A 22,682-nucleotide genomic window follows, 5' to 3' on the forward strand; every position below is an offset into this window, starting at 1 on the left:
TTTTCCACCTTCTCAGTGATTTTATAGACCTGTTATCATCTCTCTTGTCTGACATCTCTTTTGGAACTGAAGAACACAGTTCTGTTCACTCTCTGTCCTCATGCCAAACTCGTTCTATGCCTTTGATTATCTTTCTCCATTTCTTTTAAAGTTCTTTTCCATCCTTTTAAAGAAAGGAAAAAACCTGCATATCCAAGCAGTTAGAGAGCAATAGAGTGTCTTCTGTTCTCCCCTCTGGCCACCTGGCTGTCATGGAGTACCCACTCCTCAGACACATCTGTGGGGCTGGCCATGCCCTTCCTTAGCTCCTTCACCCAAGAAATAATCCACACTGAAGCCACTGGTGGGCCTGGATTAGGTTTTTTTTGGAGTTACTGTGAATAGCACAGGTCACAGAGCTAATCCTGTGGAACTCTGAATTTCTAAATGGGAAAAGTAACATGCTAAAGAGATTAACTAGGGCATTTTTCCCACTCCAGCTAAGTGTTTACCAGGATTCTGGAGAATTCATCTGCAATTTGTCATTACCATAAAATTACCATGTGCCAGTAAGCTAGTGAAAGAATTTCTTCTCAAAAGTAACGATTATAAATGCCTTCTGTGATTCCACCATGTGTCTCCTTAGCTCAGACATTAGTTCTAAGATTTGCTCTTCTTTCCCTCTACATGCCAGTGGTTATCAGTTTACCCTTGGCAAGGCAGTTGTCTCCTTTTCAGTATGTTAACCCCTGTTACCTCTCCTGTGCCAAATCCCTGTGACCGCAAAACCCTTCATCCCATCGAACCATTAAATCATGGGATTTAATCATTAAACCATCATTAAAGACATCATTCTAATGCCTTGGCTCCATCAAACCACAGACATCTGGAAATGGTGGAAGCTGGATACTGGTAAAGCAGTCTCTACACAAAGATGAAATCTGAATTAAATCAATGGCATTACACTGGGATTACATTTGCATGAATAATTTTATGCTTTAGTGACCTCTATAACACCCACCCTTTGAAATACTCCAAAATGAATACAAGTTCATTCATGAAGTAGTCATCATTTAGTTTACTGTTATTGGTTTAGCCAAGGGAAATGAGACGAGGCTTTGGGATATCTTTACATATAAAGTGACATTTATGTGACACCCATAAAGTACATTTGGGAAGAATAACCTGGTTCTGGGGTATGATGAATATACAAATCAAGAGCACTGATGGCAGCCTAAAACTCTGCATGAGCATGAGATACCTCAGCATTGATGACAGGCAGTAGGAAGAAAGCAGCAGCAGGAAGAAAGATGCCCTCAGATAAGCTGCCAACACACTTCAATTCAGCTGTCAGCCAGCATCCAGCACTGCTGAATGGGCAGCACTGCCCTCATCTCCAGTGCTTTCTTTCACCTCACACTTTTCCTTTGTAACTCATTCTTTAATACATGATTTATCACTGATCCACTGCACAATTGAGCTTGAAAGGGAACTAAGACTGGGCACACCCTGGGCAACAGGAACTAACTTGACACCCCCTCAGTAAGTGAGAAGTGACTGTGGAAGGCCTCAGACACCTCAGAAGGGCTTCCTTCATGGGGGATTACTGCAAAAATGCTGCTGCCACAATCCCAAATGCAACAATACCTGCTTGCAGACACAGCTCACACCCTGGCCCTGGTTTCAGTAGGGGTACCTTGGTCAGCCCATGCTGTGCTTACCACCAAGCATTCCATGGTGCCTGGTAACGAATGCCTGCCTGATTTGAGCTCAGCTGTTAGAACAGGATGGAGAAGGCATCCAGCTTTGCTTGATTCAAGCAATCCACAGGACTAACAAAGCGGTTTTAGATGTTCAGAACTTAAGAACTAAGGTCAGTTGGTCAGAGAATGCCAAACTCGCTACACCAGTGAGGGTGAGTGTCTAATTAGGAAAGAGGCTCTGAAGCCAACTGCTGCCCACAGCCTTTCTCCTGCACAGCATTCTGAGCCCCAGTGCAGAGCATTTCATGAGCTTCAGGCTGATTCAGTGAGCTGAGTTCTCCAGCCTTGGATGTATTTTCCAGTTGTGTCAAATAACTTTCTAACTAAGCTGGCAGCGAATTTCCCAAGATAGGCAGGGCTGATCCAAAAACTTGCATTGTGAAAGTTTTGCAAGCCTATTGCATATCACACTTTGCTCTTCAGAGCAAACTTGGTCCTCTTGTTTGATATTTGAGCAGTACAAACTGCAAAACCAGGGCAACTGGGTTTGCCCAAGAAGAGACAACAGCCACCACCAGCCAGTGAGCCAAGAACCAGGTCCCTGCTAGACTCAGTACTGGGAGCTCTGTACACCTTCTGCCGGGCAGCAGCTTGAGCAGGATATCCCTTTTCACCACACCACAGAAAATGGATGTGATCTTTTCCATCCTCTCCCCTCTTTTAGCTTCTGTCTGACAGAGCAGCAGGAAGCAAGACAGAGAGAGATCCCCTGGATTACAAATCCAATTACAACTGTTGTCCTAACTGCTTCTTGTCAGCTTTAAAGATGTCCTCAAGCCAGCAGAACGATTCACCAAATGGGGCTGAGATGATGCTGTGGACACAGAGCAACAGATGCTCTTTACAGATTCTCCATTAATAAAACAAAACCCAAATGACTAGAAATACATGTTTGTAAAACCTGTACTCGCTGCAGAGAAAAAACTGGCTAAAAAGTCCAAATTGACATTCCCAGGATTTAGACTTAAATGAAAAACAATACAGGTTTTGTGTTTAATACCTTGTTTTCTGCAATGAAAGCCCATGAGATTGATAGAGATTACTGAAGAGGTGTGGTCTTTGGTGGTTATTTCCACTAAGAAAGGGAGTAAGTTCCATTCTCCTACAAGAAGATATTTCCTCCAGGGACAACCACCTCACTAAAGAAAACAGGGATCTCATGATGCAAGTGGACTTTGGACTTCAGTGCCATCCTCCTGGTGTTTACAGACAATTTAAAAGAAAAAGCAGAGAGAAATCTGTGTGCCAAACAAGTCTATGGCTGCCATAGATACAGTCTACACTGCAAACCCAAGAACATTGGGAAACATTGCATGTTCAAATACATATCTTTAACCTCATATTTAAACAAATATAAACCAAAAATAAACTTCATATTTAAACTAAAACAAATCTGTTTGGTTTCTTAACAGAAGTGTCTCACAAAGTGCCTGATTCAGACAGTGAGTAGTAAACCCCAACAGCCTCCTGACTTGCACTGTGTAAAAAAAGGCACTGAGGTCAGGAAGCAAAGCTCTTCAGATGAAAATCAAAGAATGTGCTAAAGTGTTCAAACCATTAATGTCTTTCATTACTAATGTTGCAACAAGGTGCCTTCAGGGCTGGATTAAGTCTAGTTTTTTGTAACCATTCTAATAAAGCAACAGTACCTGCCTTGTATTGGTTTAAAGTCAAATATAAAGGGGCTAAACTTTGAAGGATCTCCCTGCCCACAGCAAGCACAACTGCAAACAGATGAATGTCATTACTGACTGTGCCTGAACAAGCTGTTGACCTTTTCTTAAGCCTTGGCAGAGAACTGAACAACCCCGATGGAAAAACAGCAAAAAACCACTATAGGACAGAAGAAATAAATTATTTTCCCGTCTGCCCTTCCGCTTTGCTAAATTACTTCTCTTGGTTTGCTCAGCCACATCTCTCCAATGGTACATTTGAACACAGCCAGAGCCCGTCTGCGTGGTGGGAAAGGTTTGAGCGAAGCCTCGGGAACACATTTTGACCTTCCATTTGTTGCTTTCTTCATTAGCAGTGTTTTTGCCTTTCTTTTTGCCACGGCACATGTCCAAAGGTTTGTATGCTAAGCAAGGCCTGAAGCCTGGAAGGAAATTTCTGTGTGTGTGTGTTCCTGTCCCAAAATGCAACCTTTCAGCTACCGCCCGGCAGGGAACTGAGGGTGCTCAGGAGCAAACACTTCTCATCAGCACATGTGCCATGGAAATGCCTGGCTGAGAAAGTCACTGATCTGAGAGCCACAATGATGGGTAGAAATGCAAATCACAACCCTAAACATGCTCTGAAACCATGACCCAGGGGAGGCTACATGAGGTACTCCAGTCACCCTTTACCTCCACGCACAAACTGCTCCTAGTCTGTAAGGAGACTACAGCTCCTTTTGTATCAGTGGTGCCACTCCAAGCATATTCCTCAAACTGAGGATTATCTCCAGTGAGGCAGGGGAAGGCTTAATTTGTACCTGGAGGCTCTTTAAGGACATCATTAGGACAGCTTTCATGCATGAGGCTGCTCAGCTGTGTGAGAGAACACCCAGGGTAGAAACAAAACACTGTTAGACATAAGATCACTTAATCTGAGATGAGCATTTACTGATCCTTGTAGCACATGTCTTCCATACTTTTATAAATAGATCATCTCAATAAAACAATGTAGTAGTATGAAAGTTAAATGGGGATGTGAATTTCTTTTTAAACATGAATAGTTTATTTTATACACAAAACCCTCAGTACCTACCTGAAATCAGAATTACAATATCGTTAGTGAATCAGAGAAAGAATGAAAATGTTTTCAAACACACAGAAAAAGACATGTGGGGTCTGCTTATGGCACTGATACAAAGAGCAGAATTTAAAGGATGGCCTTATCTCAGCCACTTATCAAGTAAATTGAATTTACCTTGTTACTAAGGATGTAAAACTGTGAGCTGGAAAATTGGTAGCATGTGTAATTTCTGCGCTCTCTAGTAAATGACCAAACCTTGAACTTCCTGGGAAGCAGAGGAAAAACTCTTTTGTGCTAGCAGGCATACAGCTGGACCACAAGAAACCTCAGAATTAAAAAAGTTTACTTATTTTCGTATCAGAGGCAATATGTGTGCATCTCCACATATTTTGTTTCATTTAAAATTACCGAGTTAACACTCTCTCCTGTATGACATGGTGTGCACTTAGGGTTTGAGTAGTTCCTCATCACTCCTCCTGAGCACTGCAGGGGGGTCTCCACTCACTGCCAGAGTGGCCCAAAGCCACCCTCCTCAGAGCAGGACAGAGGGAATCCTGTGGGATGGTCAAGTCCACGTGTTAGTTGTGAAAACTTTGAAACTGTGCAAAGTCTGAAATCTTGAAACAATGCCAAGATTCCGCCAGCAGGCTCACGTCTAAAATTGATTTTCAATATTTCTGTTGCCTACATTTCTATTTCCAGCCTCAGCACAGTGCTATCTATCACAAAACTCATTTTTACAAGCCCAGCCCTCCACAGCACCCACTTTTTCTCTAACTGAGCACAAAAGTCTTGCTCAAGTTACATTTGCTAAAGCACAGGACAACTGGCTGTGATGTACTTAAATCTGGAACAAAGAGGACTTGGAAAAGACCCATTCATAAAGAAATTGTCAACAGACCAGAGGACTCTGTTATGTTCCCCTACTTAAAAACCTAATCATAGGTTTAGGATTGTGCAACTTGCCAAATTTGTAGCTCAATGAGCAAAGAACCTCTTTTATATTTTGCTGCCAGCATTAACATTTCAGAAAAATGGAATGCAAAAGCTACCAAATTAAGATAAATTACATGCTTTCCCCTTCTTATTCTGAATTCTGATTCAGAAACTGAATTCAGGATTCTTTACATGGAATGCATTTCCAAGTCTCTTCAGCTGAAGGGGTGTTTATGCAAACTGACCATCCTGCACTTAAGTGCTGCCTTGAATTTGCTCCTTAATCACACAGAGAAATGCACAAATTCTTTTGTGATACTTAATACTGAAGTGAGGATTTACTTAACCTATTTCATCCTCTTGAAAATAGCACAGGATTTCATCAGGCCTTTCCTAGTTAGGAGCCAGAAAACAGCAACAATACACTTTGGGTAAGTTCTCTTTCATTCCATGCTCAGTTTATTCCTGTGTCTGTCACATTTCTAAATTCATTTATGAAATAAATATAGTTATGCTAAAATAAGAAGATACATACCAAGAGTACTTTTCTTTCTCCATTTAATGCAACCTCCTGGAGAAAGCCTGAGTAAATGAGTGAACCCTATCATATGCACTGGGGAGGGTAGAAGTCCAACCACATTTCAGTGCCCTGAACAGTCTCTCAGGGAAGTATTGATTCTGCCTGTATCTTCAGAAAAAGGGATGCAGCCAAAGACTCTCCTGGGCCAGCTTGTCTGCATCAAAGAGAATCAACAAAACCTAAACAAGGCCTAGACATGCTTTACACCCTCCCAGTTGTGATCCCAGCACAGGAGGGCACACAGGTACAGCTGCAATGTGTCTCCCCAGCCTGGGGAGGGAAGGGCTAAAAGCTTTGTGCACTGCAGACACCTCACTGAGCAACTGCTCACAGCTTCTTCCTGATGATTTTTGGATGCTGGGGAATAACTGCAACATCCATTGCCTTATGGAGGGCTGACAAACTGTGTGCCCACAAAAGAAAAGTGCCATTTAATCTTCTTTCCAAGCTATGTCTTTCAGCCTTCATTATTTCACTGGTTTCACATCCTATCATAAATGCATAGTTGTTAAACATCTCCTGAGAAAGCTGGGCAGGGGTGAGGTGTTGGGACTCCACAGCAACACAAAGTCACCTTACCTAGTCTGGCTTAAGTACTTTTTTCTCCAGGGTACAGTAGAGTCCATAACATGCCTATTTTCCATCATCATGAACCCAATCCCCACCAAATAACTCCAGAAACAGATGGGTCTATGGAAGTCTTTACATCTGTTTGGTCAGGTACCAGATTCTCTTACAAGTCTGCTTACTCAGTAAACCATACATGAAGTACTTCATCCCTTGGACCCACTCTCCAAACCACAGCTTGGTCCTCAAGGCACTAACACAGACGCCACCTCCAGCACTAGCCAGAGTTTCTAAGAGAGCACAGGCAGAAATCTGCAAGTTAGCTCCAAAAATTGAAACAGAAGCCTTATTGTCCAGGTTTTGCAATGTACTACTTAATGCTGCTGATGGATTTATACATCTCTGCTGGGGGGGATGTCCATCAGCTGCTCCCTCTGCCTTACAGTGGAACATGGAATCCTGTGCTGATCCTGGACGGTCCGTGTAAATCAAGCCCAAGCATCCCACACATGAATTTGTTCACAGCTCATGTGCTGAATTCAGCAGCTCTCTTTCCCATGCCAGATAGACAGCACAGAGAGCTTAAAAGAATAATAATTTTTTTAAAAAAATCTTAAATGAATTGATTAAACCCAATCCAATTTCACTGTGGATTGTATTCCCTAGCGGAAATGAAGCAGGCTTGTGACACATAAAAATTTGTTTTTAATAGATGTTATATATGTGAGGAGAGAACGTATATTTCCCCTAATATTTTTTTGCTTTTTTGCATATCCTTTTTCCAAGGCAAGCTTCCCCCAAAAATGGTCCCTGCAGCACCCACACAACCAGTATCATATTCCACTTCTAAAGCAGGCAAAAACTCAAGAGAAATTCAAGCACCTGAAACATGTTTTTCCTTGCAGTACAGCACTGAAAGCGAGGAGCACTTTATAAAATAGAAATTAAATGTTAAATCTTTGTAAGACTGCATTTTACTCAAGCACAGAAGGTAATACAACAGATGGAAATGGTCATGCAATTCTGACCCTGCCTCAAATGTCTCTTTCCTAAAGTACATTGAAAGAGTTCCGAAAAAACTGGTTTTTTCACATAATTCCTGATTTTACAAAGCCATCTCGGTATCATTTTGCCTTTTCTTCCTATTTTACTGCTGCTTTATTTATTGTTTTTTATCAGAGTGATACAAACGTGTCTTCTTTTATGCCTGCTCCTCATTTACTATGATTTCAAACTTGCTAGCTCAGTACTAGCAGCAATCCAGCTGTGGCAGAGCACAATACAGGCTATAAAGGCTGTGCAAGAGCAGTAAATACCTTGCTGATAGCCTGCCTTCAATTCCGTGCTGCTTCACTTAAACCATTACCAAAACTTGAGAGGGTTTAACTGCGGCGACTGCAGTTTGTGCTGGCTGGGTTTTCCTCCCAGAGCCTTTGCTAACGCTGTTTTCTGCTTTGTTTACACAGCAGTTTTACAAGCACCGTTTGTCTGTGTTACTGTTGTTATCGGCATATTGATACGTGCAGAGCAGCGAATGGAAAGTGGTCCTCGTGGTGGTGGTGCTCTGAAAAATGACAGCTTGCTTTGGTCACTGACCAGCTGCAAGGAAAGGCTTCTGTTTTCCGGGTAATCGGTTATTGTATTCAGGCATGCAGGGCAGGTAAATTAATCTGAGCATCCTCTTAGGGAAAAAAAAAAAAAAAAAAAAAAAAAGAAAAACCAACCCTAAACGAAAATTGGAGTAACACTATCATTCATTCAGACACAGTTTAAGATCGTGAGCCGCATTGCTTACCTATGGATATGGTCCAAACTGCAGCAATTTTCATAATGGCCTTGGTGCGGGAATTGAAGCGGCTGTGCTCAATGGGATTGCGTATTGCTACGTACCGATCAAGAGAGATGGCACAGAGATGCATAATAGATGCAGTTGAAAAGAGCACATCTAGGGAAATCCATATAGGGCACAACTGTTTAGGCAAAGGCCAAGCATAATCTGAAACATAGAGAGAAAAGAAATGAAAGGAAAAAAGGAAAAGGAAACGATTTGGGGAGCTAGGCCATCATTTCTGAGAAACCGTCAGGGTGTTTTAACTCTGTGACACCGGTAAGGGGCACGTGCATGAGGAGGGGACAAGAAACCTCTCACGGGACTTCTCCACAGGCAGTCCCTGGCTCTGGACACTCCATAAACCCGCGGCCAGTTCCCACACATCTGATTTCTGTGAGCAGCAGCTAAAGGGCAATGCGCTCAAGTGACCACGTTAGCTCTGTTTTCCTCTCTCTTAACCTTTCCACCGTATCTTTAGAAAATCAAATATTACATTCCTCTGTTACTGCCTCATCACGTTCTTTTCATGGGTCGCAAAGCACTTTGGGGCATTAACCTCACTTAGATCCTTTCTGAGGCTCCCTTGATCTGTACATCTCAGTTCCTGTCTGCTGAGGACAAAGGCAGCAGGCAGTTCTTCTGCACAGCCTAACACAGCTACACGACACTACTCCACCTTTTCTCCCCAGGCAGCGTGCCTTAACAGAGGAACACTCCTTACAGAGCAGCTGGGACTGAGTGGCTGAAATTTTAAAGCTGTTTTGAAGGTAGACAGAGCGGAGTGTTATTCTTTACAGAAACAAGTGTGCCAGCAAACAGAACAGACCAGATAGCTACGTCTGACAGCAGCTGGCACGCAGCTCATTTGGGTGCCTGCACTTATTAAACTGTTCATTCAGTGCTGAAGTACAGCTTGAGAGCGAAAGTGACCCAGAAAGATCCTCAAGGGGCAGTTGTATTTAAATTAAAACTCAGAAAAAAATTGATTTGTGAATGATACCCCCATGTCAATGCCCAGAATGGATTGTGTGAGATCAATAACAGAGCCCTGCCAAGCTCTGGGCTTCTTAGGAAAACAAATCAGGAGTATCTATAGCAGCTGAAAACACGAGAGACCTCATAATAGTTGAGTAACGAGATATTCTTGTGTCTTCATTCAGAACGTGGATATCTAAAGCAATCTTGAAGTTTACCCCAAGGATCAGAATCACCACTCTGCAAAATCAATGCTATATTAAGAATGGTGCTGCTCCATCCCACTGATCTTGAATGGAAAAGATGAAACATTAGTCTCAGAAATCATATTTTGAAACAAATTACCCAGCCAAGAGAGACCCAGGGTACCTTTATGCAGAAGCCTGAGATGAACTGAACCAGAGTAAATTATTATGAAATGTCCCAGAGAAGCCCAGGAACCTTTCACAAAGAGCACAGTGGAACGAGATGGACACATTAGTTCATTTTACCAGGAAACCCACAGATGAAGTGTTAAGTACTCACCAAACCCACACAAGACCCCAGCTCTGGGGAGATAAGCCATTCATTTCAGCAAGTTTGCACCACTTCTACTAAAAGGACTGTAAGTGAACTGAACTCCACAGCAACAAGCATTTAAGAGGTCCCTAGTGAAGGGAAATAAGTAAAGCACCACTTTGTGGCTGGAGCATCTTTATTTAAAAAGACAGCTCTGCTGTACAAATGAACGGAGCCTGGTTAAATTATGACTCAGCCCCTTTATGACACTACTATCAAACTTCACCTCCTGCTCATGTTCACACTTTGCAATTGCTTAGGACATCATTCCCATCAGCCTGCAACTGAGCTCAGAGCTCCAGCTAAGCACATCTCAGATTTGCTGGGTCTTTAATGATGCCTCAGTGAATGCCCCAGGGAAGAACAAGTCTGAAATCCTACAAGTGGCAACCGTACTCCCTGCACAGCCCCAGGCTCTTGCTGCCAGCCCATGCTAAAGTACATTCAGCACATTTTATACCTCACTGCTTCTCCTCTGCGTTGCCAGAGCCAGCTTTCTGCTACAGGTTGAAATGAGCCACGAGCACAAAGCCCCTGAGTGTGTCCTGATGGAGGAAGAGATCCTCCAGAGTGATCATAACTGTGCAGCAGCCTCTGCACCGGGGAACAGTGACATGGATGGCTACTCCCCGCATCACACAGACAGTCAGGAAATCTCCAGTGTCTCCAGAAAGAGATGCCAGGCCTCCAGGCTTCCTGTGCGTGGGAGCATCTCCAATCTGATCCATGGCACTGCAGTGGGTACAATCTTATTCCTGACATTTGCTAGACCTGGGAGAGGTTTCTACAGCAACCACGTTTTCAGCATTATTGAATGATGAATAGGCTCTCTTACTTCTTCTTTTGAGCTACCCAAATGCTTCCCATGTCCCCCTGGAACAACTTCTGCTATTGATGTGAACCAGGCACAGCACTGCAACCAAAAAAAAACAGGAGAAGCAAAAGCAACAGTAAATAGAGGCGAGGAGGTGTCACCTACTGTCAGCCCTGCACTGCAGGAACCTGCAGATCCAGGTAACACTGCCCAGAGTTCCTGCCCAGGCAACCTGTCAGGATGTTTTTGAAGATAAAGGTGATACAAGAGCTCTCCTAATGCCTAATCCTTTTAGTTTTTACTGTCCCAGGGCTCTCTGTTACACTTCTAGCTGGAAAGCCAGTTATAGGAGGAGACGTTTTACTTTCTCAGGAGGTTTCCTAAAATGATCTGCAATAATAAAACGTCACTCCGGAAATTTGTAGAATGGCAGCTTGTAACACATCACTATACCTTGATAGGAAGGGCATAATATATACTCTATCTCAAAATGTAATTATTTTTAAGTAAGAATGGTGCGTGCGCTTGAAAAACACCTACACAGCCTACGAAGCCAGGAATTCGTAAAAAATGAAAAACAGATTTATTCTAATTCTGTTTTGAATAAATGTACAAAACATAGGAAATGTGCCCTGTGACTGTGCCAAGATGCAAACAAGGATTAAAAAAATATTCTGTTCACGATGTTATACCTTCAAAGCAACCTTATCCTTAGAAACACTCTATCTGCAGAACGTAACAGTTCTCTAATTTGTTCTATTTTCTCTCATTTCACAGACAAAGAATAGCAATTACCATATATTTAGAAGAGCAGATGACTGAGTGAAGTGAATTCTTGGACCCCAGCGCTTCTAAGATGTAGCAATTGCATTTCCAAGAGAAATCACACATTTCAGTGCAAATTTGGCTCCAGAAAGAACAAAACAGTGCTAAACACCTGGGTAAGCAAAACCCAAATTCTTTGTAAGAAACTCTGATTTTTACCTTGAAATAATCTGTGCCCTTAAAATCATATATTTAATGCACTGGCTGGTAGGCCAGATAGGAGAGTGCTGAAGGGAATTAGATGAATCCAGCAGATCAGAACAGAAGTTTGTATTTCTTTACCCAGTGTGTAATCAAACTGCAGGGCTTTTTGCCTCCAGACATTTTGTGAATGCCAGAAGTTTACACTGGACAAATTCACAGAGAAAAGCACAGAGCAACGATATTACTTTTAGATCAGTGTTGGCTTCTGGCTCTGGTCAGAATAAAACACAGTGTATAAAAGTCCAGGCAGGAAACTTCTGCAGAATATTACTTCAGCCTCCAATGCTGAGCAGCATCTCATGGAATCAGAGTTCTTCCCAGGGCACATGGAACAAACACTTATATTTAACCAGGAGTCATGGTCCCTAGGTGGGATTTCATCTCCTGCCCTGGGATGAAAAAGCAAACCAGAGTTCCTGTGTGTCACTGAACAGCTGAGATGAACACAAAGTGTTGGCAACAAAATACAGAAATTTAGAGGCGTTTTGGCAAAGTCACAGAGCATCTTTGTGAGTAGATCATTTCCTGTCGGATAAGAGATTCCTTACATGTTTTGTGCTTTCCATCAGGAAAGATGGCAGCTATGAAATTGGATTGCTTTTGTTAGAGGTTTAATGTATGTGGGTTAAAAGTGTTGCTTAACACTGTTATTATGGTGTTGTACTCTTCACTGCATGAGAGTCAAAATTACCAGACACTGTAGCAGGAGATGACTGAATAATCCAAAACACATCAAATGGAATCAAAATTAATTATGTCAAATGGTAAAACAGAATTGCTCCAGATTGTAGGAGAATGACTGAACTGGAAAAAAATAATAATTAAAAAATGTCTGTTGCTTGTACAAATTAAGTGCTATAATGCAATCTGCTCCAGTGTATCTCCTGGGAACATGTAGTGTAACACCTAGGACAAATCTGGAATAATAGCAACAAAATACCTGCTTACACCACAATAAAGCAAAGAATTATGTCAAATTTATCCCTGTAGCTTCAGGAGTTATTAATAGGAAACTCACAGTAAGCTGCATCAATTGTCTCTTTTCTAACCACGAGCATGAATTTGGAAAAGGTTTCAAAACACTGTTGTGTGCTGTGGAATAAAGCCTACCCGTGCCCACTGCTAAAAGTTTTTTTACCACCACTCCACCACTGATTCAACTGAAGCATTTTATACCAACAAGAATTTCCAGTGTTCACTTTAAAGTTTCATGGCTGCCACAGCCTTTACAAAAATAGAATGCAATTACACACAGTTTTAACATTACTGCATTGCATTATTCCCAAGGGAACGAAAGAATTTAAATTATTCTCTTCTCTCTCTCTCATCTAGGAAGTAAAGAATTTCTTAGCTTTACTCTTACTGATGTGGTGTTTCAGGCTATGTTATCTATTTTCTGCTAGTTTATCTTCTTCAGATTTACATAGACAAATGACTCTGTATCAGCCTGAGAGTCACACAACCAAAGGTGCTGAAAAACTCCATCATGCCCAAGAAGTACAGGATGTCTTGCTTGACCCCCTGCAGTCCTCAGTGGTTGTCAGCACATCCACAGAAGGGCCAAAGCACGTGCAGCCAAGCCTCCTGGCCAGAGGAACAGCTGGTCTCAAGGGCAGCACTGTCAATGCTATTTGATTTTATCATCAATATAGTAGAATTTAATGTTTTTTCCAACATATTGAACTCCTGGGCACTGGGTTACATGAGAAATTGAGTTTAAGTTTCTAGTCTGCATTTTCTAGAGAAAAAAAAGGCTATCCTAATGCTCTCTGAATCCCTTAAATAGAACATATTCTAGCACAGCCAAGCACAGAGACATAATCTACACACAAAGAATGATGACGACTTTTAGAGCAGGACTCTATTCTTGGATGCTGCCCGTTCAAAAAGGCTTGAGAGTCCCAGGAGGTGCTCAGCAGAGGATGGGCTCTCAGGATATGGGATGGCAGAGAGGATGGAAGAGATCACCAAGAGAAAGGAGGTGACCCTGTGTCCAGACACAGTGTTGGAGGGACCCCTGCTGGTATCCTACGTTTGACTCCAACCTCTGTGAGGAGAAGATGCTGCTTTGCCTTGGTGCAACACCACACACAGGAGTTACTCGAGACTGTGCCACTGATCACACCCAGCTGGGCCACGACACCATTCCTGAACTTTGGATTTCCTTGGAGCTGGTAGTTTTTCCCCTCTGGGAGCTGTCAGCGTGGCACAGGTGGGGCAGGGAGCAGCAGGCAGTGGGCACGGAACAGCGTGGTCTCCTTCAGAAACCCCTCACCACTGAGGGAAACCCCAGACAAGCTGGATGGGCCTCCAAAGGTCTTTTGCATCTTTTCTCACAAGTTATAGTGATTAATTGATGTGACTGCCCTTTATTTCAAATTAAACAAGTGCACTCACTATGCTGTTATGAGATTTTCCTTTCTATCCAGTATCGAATTGAGGCCTTGACAGGAAGTATAAGAAAGAAGAAAAGGTAGAGCTAGGACAGATATAATTATCTAATCTGGGGAAAGGTTGCTTGAGTATCATTTAAGTAATATTTTAAATGCAAGGAGCCAGCTTTTTACATCATATACTTAAAAGACCCTGCTAATAAAATGGGACATTTGCTAAGAGGAAAACACAGAGAACCCTGTTGGCATCCCAAAGGCAGCATCTCTTCTGTTAGAGAACTACAAAATTATTCTGGTGCAATCTGTCATTCCAGGAATCCATATGTTACATTCATCTTTTCATTTATTGGTGGAGACTAAAATTATGTTTGGAGCCAGAGGAAAATTTTCTAGGCTCAATAATGTTCTCTACTCACAACTTAAGCATCTTTAGCAGCATCTGGAATTTTTATGTTGAGTGATATGGACAGTTAAGGGAGCAATGGTACAATTAATTGAATTGTATCACTAAGTTCTTATAAAGGGCTCATTTCAGCATTTTGATTCCAACAGAGATACGATCTCTTCACACAACTCCTAGATACAAGTTCTTCATAATACTTTATCTAAATGAAACCACAGTCTAATAAAATATTCACAGCAGTAAACATTTTCTTTTTAGTGATGTCCTGTCTTTCACCACAGCATCAGGACAGTGGCCTCTCCTTTAATTTCCTTCATGCCAGTTATGGATCAGCTTCCACCAGTTATTTAAACAGTTGATGAAACAACAGTTGAAAGAACACCCCACTGGAAAGTAAGTCCACAAGCAAACACAGACCTCACACTAATACCTTCTAAATGTAAACATATAAATATTTTCAAAAAAACTGTTTCATAACAAAGTGCGCAGGCATGTAACAATAACAGGTGGTTTTCCCTAGTTCTGATGAAATTGAAAAAGATCCATTATCACAAGAAATTGCTGCCAAAACATACAGATCATTTGAGGAAACTATAATTCAGAACCAAAAGTGATGTGGCATTATTCAGTTACAGCTGGTTACTGAGCTGAAAGTCATCTGCTTGAACCCAGAGCTTGTAAATGTAGATTATGTCTTGATCCTAGGATTGGCTTTGGGCTAGTGAGAGGACAAAAAAACATACAGAAGGCATTTTTTTAGGTATTTGGTTTTATTTCAGCATAACTCAGTGGCAATTCAGATGCCTGTGCTATCCTGACAGCTGTCTGGGAGCCTACCTGGGATTAATCCTCTTTCTCAGTTCAGGCTCCCCCTGGCAGTGCAGCTGAACAAACTGGCCTCTGAATTCTGATAAAATGTCTGATTTCAGAAAGAGATATGATAAGGATTTCTTTCATTTGATATAAAGGGTTTCATATTCAGAGAACACAGGTCTGTCATCTTTAACCAGCCAACGGTTGTACTCAGTATTCCAGGAAAATGCCCAGTTTAATAAGAACTCACTTATTTACTCTACACCAACTTCTGCCAAGTGTTAGCTTTGAGCAGACTGATGGAGATGTTTTCAGGAGTCTGGTTAGTCTGCTATACCTGGCATGTCCTGTCAGTATTTTTTCTCCATTTTTTCATTGTTTTGTGCCTCATTCAGCACATTTCTGCACCTGCACCAGTCCTGTGCCAAAGCAAAGTGCAAACCACGCTCAAGTGCTTTGGTGAATTTAGGAGTATCAAAGTAGTTCAGTGAATCAGCTCCACTGATTTATTAGGGATAGTGGGTTAATGGTCTGGCTGCACTTCATGCCCCTGTGAGTCACAGTTTGCTTGTCTGAAGAGATCAAAAGCCAGTACAAGCAGTTGGTGAAACTGGTAAGGGCAAGAAACCACTTCAGCTAAGGGAAATGAGCTATATTTTGGTCATGCCTACAGATGTTTATTTCCATTTCTCATATTTCTCAGAGCAGAGGACTTGCAAAACACATTCCCTATTTAGCTTCCTCCAAACCAACGTGCATCTCTGATTCTTCATGGCTATACAGGTAGAAATGCCAGTGTGAGGGTGCTCCACAGGAGCCACTGAGAAAAGCAATTATTTGGGGGTTGCTAAGAAGCCTAGAAATTCTGGTCCTCATCCTTGAGGGCCATCTACTGTCCTCCTGTCACTGCATACCTTAGATGCACACCTCCCACTCGTGAGGCATTGCTACCACCCCGCCCTAACCACTCCTGACCAAGAACAGACATGCTTTTCACTGCAGCAGAAATGTCAGACTGGAAATATTCACTGTGGGAGTCTGAAACGTGATGGAACAGCACCTTCAGTGCCTTTCTCAAGGGAATACTTTGCTAGTGAACACTGTTATATAAGCAGTAATCCCAAGGAAATCTCTGAACGTGTGAGCAAGTACCACTTCTTTAGGAGTTTGATGCCCACCACGTGCCAACTTAGCACAGGAATTTGTGCATGTGCAACCTGCCCCAATTAAAAGGCAGCACCATGAAGAATCACTGACATCCCCTGAAAAAGGAGTGGAGGAGAATTCATCCAGTATGTAAACAAGATACAGATGTTTAATTAAATAACTCTAATAGCAATCTAGAGAATGCATATATTGCTAATTAGTTCCATACTCTTTAGGAACAACGTGTTGAACCATGCAAGTATGCAAATCACACCCAGTTTGTACCCAGAAATGTACAATTATCCACCTGGATTCTTGTGGTGTGACCCACACAAACGCTTAAGAGAATTTTTGCTGTTAACTGTCTTTTAACTGAGGAATAGGATGTAGAAACGAGAGAGAGTAAACAAGTGCAGCAAAACTAGACCACATTACTTAACTAGTTGAGCTTTTCTCAAATTTTGCACAGTACTTGAAAAATAATATTTCAGTAGCCTCTGTCTTCCAGCACAGTGTTTCAAAGTCTGAAGTCAACCTTAATTACCCAGCTGCCCTTCCCCACTTCTTCCCCCTGTTACCCTATAACACTTGGATGTTTCCTCATTTTGGCATACCATGGGAACCCGGGGGGCTCCTTTCAAGGGCCTGAAAAATAATTTTCCACAGCAGGACTAGGTCTGGAAGCTTTATTGGTTGATAAACTGGATAGCCTGGTGCCTGCCAGGAAGCTCATTTCTCTCAGCAGCACAGGAGGCTTTCCCGGACAGCCCAGACACCCACAGGACATGGGTGCGTGAGCAGAGAGCCCCTGCTGGGATCTGTTCCACTTCCACCATGGCAAGAAAGTACAAATGTTAGAGGCTCATGTTTCATGGAAAGTCTCTGCGGGGAGTATGCACAGAATCACGGCCTGGAGATGTCTCTGCAATAAAGCCTTGGAGGGACGAAGGCTTTCAGCCTTCACCTTGGCATTGTTGCAGTGCTTCTCCCTTTTCCCACCTGCTGAGGCCTGTGGGATAACTCTGCCTGCAGCCCAGGAGGAGCCAGTGCTACAGCTCAGACTCAATTCCTGGCCCTCCCGTAGGATTTTTCATTCAGACTGCCTGGGAACCAACCTCCCATCAGGGTGTGATACTCAAAGAAGACTGGCTTGTCCCCAGCCCCCTTGCCATGAACACCCTGTCACAAGAACCCAAAGGAACCCTGGGACAGCAGGGGTTTGGGAAGGCTGTCTGTGGCTGGAGTTGCACTGTCTGTCTGGAGAAGCACAGGAGCTCCTCTGTCCCCGCTCACCCCTTTCCTGCAGACAGAGCTGAGACCCCCCCCACCAACCTGTGCAAAATCACCCCTTTACCCCAGGGCAACCAACTTGTTACTGTGTGACAGGCCCACTTGTAAAACCACACGATAAAATCTTAAGGATCTGCATTATTGTAAGCATTTTGTGCACAAGTTGTTATGAGTGAAAACTTCTCACTATTAACAGAGTCTACTATAACAGACCTAAAGTTGGAATATGATTTAACCTGAGATTATGGTACTTTCCTGCTGTAACACAGCCTATAAAATGCCCAATTGTTGTCAAACTGTTGCATGAGAACACGTAAGAGTCAACTCAGCACAGCTTTCTTTACAGATCCAAAGATTTAGAAACACCTCAGGCTCTGCTAACACAGGTACCTTCACCCTCACATCCTGGAATTCAGGGTGACGTCCCTCAGCCAAAAAGAAAACAAACAGGCAGCAACACCAGTCCTGCCTGACCTCCTGTCCCTCTCTGACAAACCATGCAGATACACAGTTTTGAATACTGAGAAGGTCTGTGTTGAAAACAGCAGTGTAGGACGAGGTGATCCCATTCCCCATAACAATTTTGTGGCAAGTGGACCATATTCCTGGTGGGTAACATCAGAGAAAAGTGAAACTTAACATGACCACCACCACCAGTTGTACTCCTCTGAGTTCTGCAGAAATTGTAGGCCTATTGTGAGTTCCATTAACATGAAGTAGAAGTTTAATTTAACATGGATAAATGAAGCGTGGGCGTACAGATATATTAGAAAGAATACTACTACCCAGAAAATTATAGTGGTCTCATGAGGTGGTAAAGGAAACTAAAGAAATTATATTTAGTTAAGTTATGCCATTGGTTTTTTTGATAGACTTGCTTTTGCCTTGTAATCAAGTGCAGCATTATTTTATTATTGTGGTTATACTATTATTACAGTGTAATCTTGCACTTGATTACAAATCATAACCGGTGATAACTACAATAATAAAATAATCTGTTAACATAATAATCTAGCAAAACATAATAAAATAAGAGCTGTGCATCAGGCACAGCATCACCAGCTGGAGGAGGGAGGGGATTGTTCTGCCCTGCTCTGTGCTGGTCTGGCTTCACCTTGAGTGCTGGGGGCAGTTTTGGTGCCACAAGAAGAGGAGACTGAGGAGAGACCTCACTGAGATCTGCAGCTTCCTCACGAGGGCAAGAAGAGGGGCAGGCATTGACCTCTCTGGTGACCAGCGACAGGACCCAAGGGAAGGGCCTGAAGTTGTCAAGGGAGGTTTGGGTTGGATATTGGGAAAAGGTTCTTCATCCAGAGGGTGTTTGGGCACTGCAACAGGCTCCCCAGGGGAGTGGTCACAGCACCAAGCCTGACAGAGTCAAGAAGTCTTTGGATAACACTCTCAGGAACACGGTGGAATTCTTGGGGTTGTCCTGTGCAGGGACAAGAGTTGGACTTCACTGATCCCTTTCATCTCAGGGTATTCTACGATTCTACAATTCTAAGTGTTGTCATAAATTTAACAAGTACAAATAAGTATTATGAGTGCTGTAGTAGAACTAGCTACTCCCAAGATACAAGGGGTACCTATCCCAGTATGGACTAGAAAAAGCTTGAAAAAGTCATTACACAAAGTAGATAAAGTAAGACATAAAAGGTGTATTTGAAGGACTTCATCTCGGAAGTTGTTTTTCAGAACATTCAGAACTAAAGCATAAACATAAGGGCAGAGCTCTGCTGCCTCCTAAAACTAGCCATCAATATTCATGGGTGTCAGACACGCATTTACAGCCTTCTGCATCCCAGTGGGTGCCAAATAGGTAGGTAAAAGCCTGTCACACAATTTCCATATCTCAACAACACCAAGACCTTTCTATACAGCTGCTGCCTCTGATTGGGGATGAAAATAGACATTTATAAAGACAAGCAAAACACCCCAAACATACCAAAAATAAACACATTGAAAAACAAATTATACGTCAGAAGATGGAAATGTATTGGTCAGAATAACAACTGGTCTGTCCCGATAACTCCAGCACAGCTGGAGGAGTGAGCCTCCTGCCAACCTGTCAACAGGAATAGAAATCAACCACCCAAAAAATAGCCAAGAATCAACAGAACCTTATCAACCATCCTGCCTTGCCCATAAAATCTCATACCTAAGAGCTGATAGAGGAACCAGGTATTTCATGTTTGTATATTACCCATTGAACTTTCTAGTCCTGAACCCTTTTCATCTAGGAAGCAAGACAGCATCTTGGAGGAGAGATTCACTCACTGAACCCACTGCTGTCACTGTGCTCATCAGATTTCCTGAAGGAATGGTAGAATTTTCCAACAATAAAACTTCCTACAAGCAGAAAACAAGGATGCTGGAAAAATGGAATTTATATCTGAAACTAATGCATGAAACCAAAATGTTGATATAGCACATGTTGGTAATCACAGCCTAGGCTCCATGACAGGCTCGTGCACAAATTCCCCTCATCTCATTAACATCTTTAGTGATAATTTTGGCAGAACAGACAGTTGTCCATTCAGGAAATGGTTGTATTCCATCAAGGAGGCAGCATGGAAATAAGTGCAAGGCAGAGGCCCCTCTTCCATCAATGTAATTTCCATTTAATTTCCATGCAAGCAGATGAATCACATCAGAGCCTCTTTCCCAGCATGTGTTGATGAAACACAAAGTAGGAACTTAATGCTATTCTTACTGTTAGGTCTCAGGGAAGTGAACTAACCTACGAGGGTATTTGTGCATAATTTAAAGAATATTAGACAACTCTAGAACCAGAATTACAAGGGATGTATCATGTGAATTGGAGAGAGACATTAAAATTATAATTTGCTGAGTAGAATTTAATGATATCAATTCAACAGATGGATGGGAAAGGAAGTAGAAGAAAAAGTTGAGTTAATCCTGAGTTAATTGATCCAATCCTGGAAATATTCATAATTCAAAATAACGTACTACATTGATGTATTTGTCTTACAGTATATCCAAATGCTTTTCAGAGATTTCACCTTGCTTCTCTCTATTTCTTTCCATCTGGTGTAAAGCAGCTGTCTATATATGTATTGGCCTGCATAATGGCAGTGATTTTTTTCTATGCTTTTGTGCTCAAAGGATGAGTTGCCCCACTGTTTGCATCTGTTCTAAAAATGCAGCAGTCTGTTCGTGAGGTCTTGGTACATGGTCATCACTCAGGTTAAGCTCTTAAGGCAAGAAATTACTATATTATTATATTAATCACATAAGGAGTATGAATGTTACCACACACTAGAAATAATACTTATTTTCACAAAATGCTGCCCATAACACAGTGCAGTAAAAGCCCTAAATATGATAGAGTGTACACAAATACACCAAACAGCAAAATTCTGACATGACACATCCATCTGCATCCAACAACTTCCTGAGGGACAGGAGGAAATGGCCTTAAGTTGCACCAGAGGTGGTTTAGATTGGATATCAGGAAACATTTCTTCACTGAAAGGGTGGTCAAGCATTGGAACAGACTGCCCAGGGAAGTGATGGAGTCACTGTCCCTGGGAGTGTCCAAAAGACACGTAGATGTGGTGTTTAAGGACACGGTTTAGTGGTGGACCTGGCAGCATTAGGTTAATGGTTTGACTCGATGATCTTAGAAGTCTTTGCCAATCTTAAAGGTTCTATGAACACAAGATATAATTTCCAAACAAAGCAGGGCTGAAAGAGTTTTTCAACTGCATGTTAAGACAGAGCACAGAAATACAGGTGACCATCCTTGGAGTCCCTCTGTGTTCCCCTTACATTCTCCACCACCTGCAGCTGCAGCCAGCACAGGAAAATGAGCCATATGTTAATCCTTACAACAGACTGCAGGCAGGACCATTCCTGGAAATTGGAACTGCTCCTTGACAGGTGCTGAGGAACACATGCTACTATCTGATTCCTCAGCCCAGTTTCAATCTGCTGAGGTCAGCAAGAAGGGATAGCAAGTGCTCAGCATGAGACAATAGGTCCTAGATATTCAGTGGAAGTGTTGTTAGATTTAGCTGCAGGCACCTTCTAGGAAGGGAAAGAGGGTGTTTGTGGGTGAGAGAAAACAGAAATAAAAGTAATAACTGGTATGGGGTGTTCAGGATGGGCAGAGTGGGAGAAGCCATTGAGATGCACTCCCTCTGTCACATCTCAGGCCAGGCTGCCGTGCTCACATCTGTGTTTTAAACTGTAGGTCACAAATACGATGCTTCTAAGTGGAGAATATTTTGTTTCCCACTTCCCTAAGTTAATTTTTGGGTAAAGATTAGGAGGAGTTGTTATATCCTTTCTGCTCTGCTATTCTGTGGAATTTACTCTTCCTCTCTCTTTTTTCCCATTTTTTTCCCCTTTCCATTTTCTTCCTCTCTTTTTTTTTTTTTGTTTGTTTGTTTGTTTTCAAAATCACAATGTTTATAAAAATCAACAGAAGCAAATGGCAGATCACAGGCATCTCCCTTGCTCACTGAGCAGATGCTGCTGCTGGAGCATCAGGTGTGGTTGGGGAGGTGGTGCACATTTTAACTGCATCTTTCTCCAGATGGGCAACAGACTGTGAGAGAGAGGGAGACCTGAGCCAGCTGATCCCAGGTGAGTTTGGCAAAGAGGCATCCAGGCTGGGCTAGCACTCCTATCTAAGACAAAGTCCCTGTAAAAAGCTATCACAGATAAAGCTGTACGTACAATGACATGGACTAAAATTAACTCATTTTTGATAAAATGAGTGCAATTCTGGTTAAATCCTTTATCATAAGTTTAAAATTATAAGAATAGGGGAGTAAACACACCTAAAGAAGATTCTGGGTGGCTGTGTCTCACATGGCTCCAGTGTCTGGATCTGGTGCTGTT

The 22,682-nt window shown here is 42.3% G+C and overlaps 1 protein-coding gene across 6 annotated transcripts in view; it reads right to left on the reverse strand.

The window, feature by feature from the left end:
• The window catches only part of HTR2C (5-hydroxytryptamine receptor 2C), a 212,856-nt gene that overhangs the window by 4,833 nt on the left and 185,341 nt on the right, over window positions 1-22,682 (reverse strand). For all 6 annotated transcript variants that reach the window (XM_027667676.1, XM_027667675.1, XM_027667678.1 and 3 more), the window contains one exon: window positions 8,357-8,557. In XM_027667676.1, coding sequence (XP_027523477.1) covers window positions 8,357-8,557 — 201 coding nt within the window. The remainder of the gene's footprint in view (window positions 1-8,356; window positions 8,558-22,682) is intronic.

This window comes from Corapipo altera, unplaced genomic scaffold (genome assembly GCF_003945725.1).
Source record: "Corapipo altera isolate COAL_440 unplaced genomic scaffold, ASM394572v1 107, whole genome shotgun sequence".
Lineage (NCBI taxonomy): Eukaryota > Metazoa > Chordata > Aves > Passeriformes > Pipridae > Corapipo > Corapipo altera.